Below are 11,614 nucleotides of genomic sequence, written 5' to 3' on the forward strand. Positions count from 1 at the left end.
CCAATATAGATGCCTATGAAGCTATATTGTGACAACAAGGCTACGATTAGCATTGCTCATAACCCGGTGCAGCACGATAGAACCAAACTTGTTGAGATTGACAGACACTTCATAAAAGAGAAATTGGAGGCAAGCACTATTTGTATGCCGTCTGTTCCAACAACACAACAAATAGTTGACATTCTTACAAAAGGATTGTTTAAATCAAACTTTGGTTTCTCACCAACAAGTTGGGCATGATAGATATCTATGCACCAACTTGAGGGGAGTGTCGAAGATTAGGATAATTAGTTTCTATTTCTAATAAATTCAAATTAAGATTTGAATAAGTTTGTTAGGAGAGTCTGATAGTTGTTCCTCTTTTTTTGCATTTCCTATTTTTGTGTAATCTAGTAGATTAGGATAAATTTCTGATTAAACTACTTTGGATATAAATACTTCCTGTAATTCCTATTAATTATTAAGAAAGTATCAGTTTTTTCCTTCTCAAAAACTTTCAGTACGTATATATAAGCACTGTAATGTACAGGTGTTCTTGGACCTTCTAGACTTGGTTATGATATTCTCCAATTTGGTAGCAGGAATTACCCAACTCTAGCCAATCTTATCAAAGTTCTTTTGCCCCATACCACAAATGTACTCTGTTCACTGAATTGGTACTCTCTCATAAGAAAAATCGATCAAACAAATTTATATAGGGCAGTTTCTTGTCATGGTACGAACCAATTTCTTTGAATAGATATACAGTCCTTCCTCATCTTTAAGCAACAATATATGTTCTCTCTCAAGAGCAAGACAGTAAATTTCTACCAATAGCCAGAGAAAAGTTGTGTAGTTTCTCTACTGAATTCCCCAGCAGTTGTTGGAGCTTAACCACTCTTCTTTTTCTTTTTTTACAGACAGATCCAGAAAATGGATTAAACCAGGAAAACAAAATTTGACAGACAGCAAAAAGAAAAAAAAAAAAGTTGTCATTGCTTATGTACATACAAGGCCTAGACTTTTTGACCTGGGCGACATACCTTTCAATTTTGATAGTCACAAACAGTTATTTGCAACTGGGAAGAATCCTGATCAGCCACATATTGTCTGATGAAGGCTCTTCTCCACCAAACCTCAAATGCCCTCTGAATATTGGGGCAGTCATCTCCTTTGCTAAGAAACCTATCAAACCAATTAAGCAAGATAGCCTGTTGCTGCGGCAATGGCAGAGTAAGAATTGTTTGACTCAATCCATCCTCAACCAGCTTCTTATCAACTGATCTAGAAGCCCTTCTCATCCATCCAAAGTCTTCGTAAAGCGGTTCCAGCCATGTGGACAGCAAAGAAAAACGGGTTTCTTTTGGCACCAAGATATGTCCTCTCCCAATAGCAATACAAAGCTGTGCAGTGATTCTGCTAATTTCATGCCTATAAATGGTGGGGATTTTTGAATGGAGAACTGCAAGCTCCTTCTGATCTGCCCATAATTTCACAAATTCATCTCCCACTTTTTTTTCAATTAGAATATCCACAATCCACTGCATATTGTCAGCCTCTCGAGCTATTTCACCCATTAAAGCCCCTCGATCTCGCTTCTCATCCACACAAGTAGCTTCAGATAAGCATAGGATAAGAGAACTGAGACATCTATGGCAAAGATGATAAAGTACATCCTTAGAGACATCAAGCCTGTCATTAAAATTTGTGGCATCTTCTCTAAGTAAACGAGAAATCAGAGATTTCATTTCTCGACGAGCTTTTACATCTTTTGCTTGTAGAACACCAGTCAGCAATCTCAAGAAGACGTCATCAGATCTTGTAGAAGTAGATGGTTCGGATGATACTCTCAGCAGAACTTCAGCACCACAGTCACGAAGCTGAAGTTCATTGAGATGAGATATGATTTTTTCCTCTTCATCCTCAGACCATGGTACAGTCTCCAAATACTCCAAGCATGATACAATCCCAGCATCAAACATGATAGCTGCAGATACCTACAAATATTTCACTACGGTAAACTCAGATGGGGGGAAACAAAAGAGCATTGTTACAGTCCCATATGCAGGCAACAGCACTACAAGCAATTTAACTGTTCAGAAACAAAATATTGGATTCTTATAATCTTGTTTAGGTAATGATCAATAAAAGGTTTGGAGCTTATCACTCTTTGGTATGTGGACCAGTGAGAAAGAGAGAATATAGATAGTATCATAGTGCCCATATTTGACACTCTTCTTCTTTCCAAGAAAATCCAGGCAATTCAACAGTAACCTAAATTTGAATCTTATCTTCTAGGTGTCCTAGTTTTCAACAAGAAAAGCTCGAGGAAACTAAGGCTACGTTTGGATGTTAAGGTGATCTCAAATAATCTGTTAATAGTAGTGAAAAAGTAATGCATAGTAGTAAAAATATAGTGAACAGTTTGTGAATAGTAGTGAGTTAGTATGAGGTGATCATCACCTCACTAACCGAACATAGCCTAAGCCATGAAACTATCCTTCTGATTCATTGCATTCAAGATTTCAGTCCCTGATGGATCACTAAAACTTAAGATCCGGTAGCCAAACTTTCAGAGTTATCCTCTCCACTACATTTTTCAAGTACCTGAATGGGTCTCAAATCTCATCAATTTGGGAAAAAGAATATCATATAACCAGAGCTAAAACGTACAGCCAGTTAACATCTTCCAACGCCAAATCTAATCAAAGGCAAGTAAATTATAAAGTCAATATCTCATTTCCTCAAATTTGCTACAGTAACTCAGCACCCAGAATAAAGTATTTATAACCCAATAGTCATACCAAAACGCCACCCACGTAACAAAAGGTTGATAGTAACAGTAAACATAAAACTAGGAACAAGAATAACATTTTTAGTAAGAAACGAAGCCAAGGAAAGGGTAAAAAAGCATTGTACCTTGAGCAAACCCAAAACCTTGGACACCTCCTCTCCCATCAACCTCCTCTTCAAGTCCTCACAGTACATCAACACCACAGCCTCGACGTAGACCTCCACGTCATCACAATCGCTGATCTCCACCGAGTGGGCCACCCCACGGTCCCGCCTCAGCTTCTCAGCAAAGAACCGGCTCTTCTCAGCGAGCACGCTCTTGTGAACGTCCATAGAGACGCGAAACCCGTCCCTACCAACAACGGAGAGCCTCACGTCGCCGGCGGCGTCTCGAAACGGGGCCTCGTCGAGGAGTTTAGAAACGCGGTCTTGGAGCTTGCGGCGCTTCTCCTCGGAGAGCTTGGACTCCCGGTGCTGCTCCTCGGACATCATGTCGTAGAGGGTCTGAGAGTGAGGCGGCCGAGTCAGGGTCTGAGCGGAAGTGGACGATGAGAATGGGGATGGTGGAGGGGAAGAGAGGGTTTTGGAGTTGGGGGAGGAAGCGGGAGAGTAAACCCTAGAAAGGTTTGCCGTAGCCGTCGTTGTAGCCGTTCTTGAGGGTGAAAAGGACAGCGTTGGGACAGAGATGAAGCCCTGCTTTATCATCGTCGAGACCTCCCTGGATTTCAATGCGTTTTCGGCCGCCATTGAAGCTCTCAATGCGACAAACCCACACCCGCAGACAGCCACACAGAAGTTTAAGAAAGCAAGAACTCGATATCAAGCGCAGTAAGAGATCAAGAAAGCCAAAACAGAAGTTTTCATGAAAAAATTTAAGGAGAGAGAGAGAGAAAGAGAAAGAGAGAGATAAAGAAAGGGTAATCCAAGAAGAAAGTGGTGAGGAGGAGTTGGATCTGTGCGCTGGTATGAATGATTAAATTAGACCTAAGGGAGGGTGGGAGACGGAAGGGATCATTGGGTTCCACGTGCATTTGCATTTTCTTGCTAGCTTGCTGCTTCCTTTCATTATTACAGCGTACGGGAAGCGCTCCTTTTGATTTTAGACACCATAACTGTTTATGAAAAATGATGCTTTCCAATCCTTTACCCCAGTAATGTTTTAAAATATTTTATAAAATTAAGAGAAAAGCCCGTATGCGGTGCAAAATATACGTACCGCTGTGAGAAATATTTCTTTTACTTAGTGAGAGAAATGATTGTAAAATACGTTTAGATCATCAATTTATTTTAAATTATTATTATAATTTTTTAAAATTTTAATATAAAATATAATAAACAGTTTAACTTTTTCAAATCTCAAAATAATAATAATATTAAAAAATAATATTCTAACAATATTTTATTATTTCAACTCAACTCAATTCAACATCCAAACACAACTTAAGTGTATTGGTATATTTTTCTTATTTTTTAAAAATATTTAAATATATTAAAAAAATGTGAAAAAAAATAAAATAAAAAATAATAACCGATATAAACGCGCGGTACTACTCAGGCGGCAGAGTAGCACCGCTCTAAAATTAATATTATTTTATAAAAATATATTTATTTTATAATATGTATTGTAAAATATATCATTTTTATCATTTATATTCTCAACTTGATTAATAGAGCACATTATTTATATTATTTAAATAATAAAATTTGATCAAATCTTATCATTTACGTGATAAGAATTATATACCATATATATTGACTTGAAAATAACTCTTACTCACCGTTTAAAATGAGAAGAAACAATTAGCTAAGACTGATTATATGGGCTATGAAATTTAGGATAAATAATAATATTTTAAAAATAATTTATCTTTATAAATTGATACGGAGGATATATTTTTGAAATAGTTGAATTTGATTTTTAAGAAAATTTTAATGACTTGTAAATAAAATTGACTTTTTATGTTTACATATATTAAAAATATGAAAAATAGAAGAGAGATATGTATATGAAATAGATATTACAATATTTTTACACATTTAGTGTTAACTAAGAAATTTACTCAACTACAAAAAAGTATTATTAACGGGAAAATAATTATCTCCATCTCATTTTATTTTAAAATACGAGATGTTTTTTTATCATAATATGATCAAAGGAAAACCCTCCTCTTACCTCTGGTAGCTCCCGTTGGGGGATATCACTGATATTTTTTATTTTTTTATTTTTTTTACTTAATAATTAAGTAAGTATTTTTTAATAATAGTGTGAATTTAAAAAAAAATTAGAAGTGTCAAAAAATATATGTAAAAAAAAAACAAAAAAAAAAAGTAAAATCAACAAGCAGGAGCCCTAACGGAAGCTCTAGCAGTGACGGTAGAGCCATCCATGATCAAAATGTCCCAAGTTTTCAATATAATAGAGTAACTATTTCAAGTTTTAAATTATAATGAATGCGCTCATATTTAATATTTTATGTGATTATCTCTCTTCTAATTTAAACTCTACAATTTAATAAAAATTTAAAAGATGTCAATCCATCTATTTGTGCAACTAACAACTTGTTCATTAAATTGGAGAGAGAAATAGGATTTGTTCAAGTAATTATGTTTGATTTTGTGTTCATGATGTCTCTTTTGTATTTTATTTTGGGGTCATGATCTTCTTCTTCTTCTTCTTCTTTTTTCCTTTTATTTTGAGTTGAGCTACGAGTAAATGTTGGTTGCTGGACCAGCAAACAGGGGGCCATCTGCCTGTGAACCCTCCACGTTGTCTAGGTCATGGCTACTTCAGAAAGCGTCTCCAAACGGTGGGGCGGATGGGATAACTGCATGCAATCTACCTCACACCTCCCATTAATATATTATCATCATTTCCCAGATAAGAATTCATGTGATTATTTGGTCTAAATTACTCGTATGCCGATGGATTGAAATATCCATACTACAACTTAAACATGTGTACAAGATTGTGTACCAGCTCTACATCTTGCGGCTGCAAGAAGAGTCGCTAATAGCTAATAGTATTTTAGCATACTATGGTGGACCAAGCTTAGTTTCGTGACTTGCACATTTACCTATAAATCACATTGGTACCATACATCTGAATAATCATCTGATTAACTATTATGACCTTATCTTACACTTGATCTTATAAAAATTTGCGTGTCTTATATAACGTGAGATGTATGAGATACATAATACATACATAACTATAATATGTAGAATGAAACATGATGAATGCAGGAGTGGCAATACGTGACACGACCCGTTAACCTAACACGAACACGACACGACAAAAACGGGTTAGAGTTTAGCCTAGACAAGTCCGGGTCAAAATGGGTTGATAAGTTAAGATACGATTATTTAATGGGTCACTAACGGATTATAGTCAACCCATTATGACCCATTAAGAAAATGAAAGTTACCTTTTTACCCTTAGACCTAAACTAAAAAAACCCTAACTACACTTCTAAGTCCACGCTGCACGCCCCCCCCTTCCAATTCTCTTCTTTCCTAAGTCTCGAGTCCTAACTCTGAGTCTCGAAGTGCTAAGTTGCTAACCCACGCCAACCCCCCCCCCCTTCCAGCAGTTCTCTTCACGGTGACTCATGGCCTCGCCACCCCCTCTTGGCCTCAACTTCGACCCAGTAGGCAGTAACTCACGCCGCCCCGAGTCCTGAGTCTCCAAGTGCTAACCCACGCCGAACCCCCTCCCCCTCCAGCAGTTCTCTTCACGGTGAATCGCGGCCTCGCCGCCCCTCTTAGCCTCGACTTCGACCCAGTAGGTAGCAAGTCACGCTGCCCTTAGTCCTGAGTCTCCAAGTGCTAACCCACGTCAGTCCCCCCTCCAGCAGTTCTTTTCACTGTGACTCGCGGCCTCGCCGCCCCTTTTGGCCTCAACTTCAACCCAGTAGGCAGTAACTCACGTCGCCCGCCGCCCACTGTAAGTCAATCCAACCAAGATTTTTGTGCATTGTTTGTGTATTTTTTTTTTTTTTCCTTAGCATTTAGATGTCGTTGGTCTGTATTGTTTGGCTGTCGAGAAAAAAAAAAGATGGGAATTTCCTTGGATTAAAAAAAGATGGGAAAACGTTGGTATGTGACTTTGTGACTCTATATTGATTAAATGGACGTATATCTAAGTCTATCTGGTTAGAATCTACTTCATCAGCCATGACTTTAATCACTGAGAGTCAGAGGGATCCCGGCTACAAATCACAAAATTAGAAATTAACCTGGTTAATTAGTACATGATCATCAGCTATTATAATTTGTATAATATTCAATATATAGTTTGGTTCTAAACAACTAGCAAAACTTGAAGGTTAAGTCCTCCTACTACCTAAATGTAATGCTCGGCAGAAGTATCACGGGGAGCCTTTCCCATAATACTATTAGTAGTTGGAAAAAAGAAGCTGGATGTCCAGACCTCCCATATCTGTAAGAGAAGGTGCTTAAGGGCTTAAGTCCTGTCATGACTACGGAATGAATGAACCCAAGATCATGCCACCCGAAGTCCTTGGCTGGACTCTCTAAAGCTGAGCCTAATGTCAGTTTCACGACAAATTAACCGGCAAAATCTAAGTACAAGATAGAGGAAAGAAAAGGGCTAGGCACATAATTACACACACATTGATCCTAATGTTTGTGGCCAGAAGTGGAAACAAAAGTAGGGACTCACTACACATATTAGATTGTGAGAATATAGTAACTACAGATGTCTGCGTTTTTCCATCTCCATATTATACTTGTTGAGGTTTCTTATCCCCACTTACCCATGTTACTCTCATCTGCAATACAAGTAGTAGTGCTCATCATGTAATTAAGTCATGTTAAGATTAATGAGAATATCAACCAACATGCATATATATATAATCTTTGATCATCCAGCAGTTTTATATTTGTTCTTATTATTTGTTGTCAGATGAGTTTGGTAGCAGGTAAAAATGACGATTTGATTGATTTGGACCCGTTTGACTCAGAACATGTGGAGTTTAGATCTGTAATGGAGTAGGAAACGGTCAAACGTGTGGAGTTTAGATATGTAATGGAGTTGGAGAACAACAAGGGCAAGGAGGACACTCCACCTCATTCTTCAAACTCTAAATTTGTTTGGATCTGTGTTTTTAGTATATTTGAGATTGTAGCATTAATATATTTACTGTGTGTTTTGTTTAATATATTTGGGATGTAATTTTAATATATTATTACAATGTGTGTGGATCATATTTGTTTGGATTGTAATTTTAGACTTGTAGTTAATTTTTTATATTTTATAGATATTATTTATATTTAAATATTTTATTAAATCAATCAGGTCAAACGGATCATGTCGTGTCGTGTCAATTTAGTTTTTATTCATTAACGGGTCGTGTCATGTTTCGTGTTTGAAATATTGACACGGAATCCTTAACGGGTCGTGTTCATGTTAACCCATTAAGTGTAATGTATATACCTTGACACGACACGAACACTGCCTGATAACACGATTTGACACCCTTAGATGAATGACGTGCTTGCAAATATCATAACATGCATGGTACGTAAACACTGACTTCGAAATAACTGACTTTAATAATAATATATATAACTAACTAACGTATACTACTAATTTATTATCAAGCTACTTACCTTATAGTGTTACTTCTTAAAAATTTTAACACAAAATCGATCACGGTGCTGGACTGGGAAGTTTACGGTTTTTTTTTCAAATAACACATGGAATGAAGATATTATTAGAGAGATTTGGTAGAGGTGGTGACCAGTTTGAGTTGGACTCGATTAAATAGATTTAACGTAAAGATAACTTATAGAGTTGTATCCTTATTCAAATAGGATGCCAACAAGTTCGAGTTCAAGTTGGATTCGATCACGATTATTCAAGAAGAGAGTTTAAATTTAAAAATATGATCTAGTAGTTCATTCAATATAAGATTGACAGTGATTGAGACTATGTAGGGGACTTCAATCAGTGATAGTTTTAAATTGAAATAAATTTTCTAATAGTTGATCTTTAAATTCTAAAACAAGTCTAACTCGTCCAATAAGTAATAAATGGAATTTAGCTTACTTATTGAGCCTAATTAAAACTCCTAATCAATCTCAATAATTTATCACTCATAAGTTTATCCAATATGACCTATTAAATATAATTTAAGCCCAATAAACATTATTAATATCTAGACATTAGAATTATTGGGTCGGGTTGTTATACATCTCATTTAGGCTATGTTTGGTCAGATCACTTCACTACTATTCAATATTTTATCATTACTTTTTCACCACTTTTTTACTATTATTTACAGATCATATGAGATCACCTTACTATCTAAACGTATGTTAATAATTATTACAAATTTCTCAAATTTTTACACAAAATAAAATAAACAATTCAACTTTTTTAAATTTTAAAACAAAAATAATATTAAAAAAATTATATTCTAACAATATTTTATTCAACTTTCATCTTATCTCATCTGCGAAAATAAACTAGACCTTATACTCTTTATTTTACCACACTATGTAAATAGCCGTTGTCACTCTTTTAAAACTTTTATTTATTATATGATATATCAAAATAGAAAATGTTAAATATACTTAAGAAAAGCTTACAAAAAGTTTACTTCTCTACATATCAGTTATAGATATACTGAAAATAATGAAATTTAAGTTTTAAAAGAAAACTAATAAAATAAATCTTGTAAATAAAAGTGTACGTAAAACTGTAAAAATATGTAGTACCACTTTATCAAAATATACTAACTTAATTAAATAAACGTTAAAAAGTTTAACTATTTTTGCATCACACGGATTTACGACTAAATTAGTGTAAGTAAAATAATAATATTATACATATAATTATTTTTACAATATCACGCAATGAATTTTTTTAAAGAGAATGAGTAATGATTTGTATAAATTCTAAATAGATAAATTTTAGTCAGATACTTTTTTTTAAAAAAAAATAGATTACACTCTTTATAAAAATATATTTTTTATTAGCGGGACTAACTTTATTACAAAAGACATAAACAAAATTTATCTATTTAAAATTTATACATATCATTAGTTTATAAAAAGCATTCTTTTAATTAGTTTTTATTTTTTTGTTATTGGAGCATAGGGGGCATTTACTTTCAACTTGGCGAGATTAAGAGTGCGTTTGAATGTTAAAATGAGTTGAGTTGAGATAATAAAATATTATTAAAATATTATTTTTTAATATTATTATTACTTTGAGATTTAAAAATTTTAAATTTTTTATTATATTTTATGTTAAAATTTTAAAAAAATTATAATGATGAGTTAAGATGAGTTAAGATGAGTTGAGAGTACATGCAAATCCAAACAAAGCCTAACACACTAGTTTACAAAGAATGTCTTATGTCTTATGATTGGCTTCGTTAATTTTCAAAGATGATTTTAGACATGGAAGGGACGGGGGAGGTCCAAAGTTAATAACGCCAGCGACAAGAGTGGTCTTGTCTAACAGTAATCGGTCCCTCCATTATTAAGGTCTGCCCTTGCATCTGTACCAAAAAATATTCGACTATGATTGCATTTCAATCTTTAGCGAAGTTCTTTTGGAAAAAGGAAATTTCTAGTATCAAAATGACATTTGAAAGAAAATTTGAGTAGATCATAAGCAAAATCTTTTGATTGTCAAACAGTAATTCATCTTTGAAAAAAATACCCACTGTTCAACTCTCTACAATTTATCACTAGATAAGTAAGAAAGATTACCCTATGTCATTATGTCACGTGTTAGACTTTAATTGACTGATATAACATAAGATATTGATAGAAATACTTATGTCTCGTTTGGTTACACAATTCAGATGAGATGTTTTGTTGAAAGTTAAATAAAATATTATTAAAATATTATTTTTTTAATATTATTTTTATTTTAAAATTTGAAAAATTAAATTGTTTGTTATATTTTGTATGAGAGTTTCAAGTTTAGAAAGTTGTAATAATGAAATGAGATGAGATGATTTTGTGTATCCAAATCAGACCTAAGTTACGAGATTTTTCAAATTTAAATATCAATTTTTTGAAATTGAACGTGAACCTTGATTATTTGTAAATACGTGAAAATCTAAATATTGATTTTACAATTAACTAAAAAATATGTGATGGCTCATGACTACACTCTTAAAAGAAGGTAACGTTGAATATTGAAATAATAATGGTCACGATAGGTTGGCAGATAAGCTCAGGAGTCGTTGAGTTCAATTTTTTTAAGGAGAAAATGGCATCTAATTATTATTATTATTAAAAACCTTTCATTTATGACAAAATAAAAGAATAAGACAAAAAAGAAAGGTAAAAGGTGTTAAACTACCAAACAAGAAACCTAAAACGAACCGTACAATAAAACTCATAAAACAAACATAAGTGATTCCATTGGACGATAGCACAAAATTACAAATGGTACTTCCAAACCTTATGGTGGTGGTTATTGGTTGTGGTTGAGCTAAATTAGCAGGCCAAATTAAAAAAGAAAAAGAATAAAAAAATGGAGGATGAATGGTAGGAAAGGAACACAGGACATGCTGCATGTAGACTGCATTGCAGAGATGTCGTCTGACATGTAAAGAAGAGCTAGGCTGCTAGCTTGAATTCAATAATTTGGTGCCCAATCAAAGTACCGACAAACCTTCAGGAAATCAAACAACCACCGCCACTACCACTTGTGGAGTCATTTGATAATGCTGTGCAGAAATGTTAAAGTTAGAGCAAGTGCAGTCTAAGCTGATATTGAATTGAATTAAATATCAATTTATCTGAATCATATACTATTAAAATAACTGAGACCGATATCAAATTTCATGCCAGCTTT

At 34.1% G+C, this 11,614-nt stretch overlaps 1 protein-coding gene across 1 annotated transcript; it reads right to left on the minus strand.

The window, feature by feature from the left end:
• Positions 1–730: 730 nt before the first annotated feature.
• LOC121240069 (BTB/POZ domain-containing protein At5g60050) lies at positions 731–3,885 on the minus strand. Its single transcript, XM_041137527.1, has 2 exons — positions 2,899–3,885; positions 731–1,976 (listed from the first exon to the last, which is right to left on the minus strand). Exons 1-2 carry the CDS (start codon positions 3,517–3,519, stop codon positions 1,026–1,028), a joined length of 1,572 nt encoding a protein of 523 aa, XP_040993461.1. The 5' UTR covers positions 3,520–3,885; the 3' UTR covers positions 731–1,025.
• Positions 3,886–11,614: the final 7,729 nt, after the last annotated feature.

The sequence above is a fragment of the Juglans microcarpa x Juglans regia genome, chromosome 7D (assembly GCF_004785595.1).
Source record: "Juglans microcarpa x Juglans regia isolate MS1-56 chromosome 7D, Jm3101_v1.0, whole genome shotgun sequence".
In the NCBI taxonomy this organism is placed as follows: domain Eukaryota; kingdom Viridiplantae; phylum Streptophyta; class Magnoliopsida; order Fagales; family Juglandaceae; genus Juglans; species Juglans microcarpa x Juglans regia.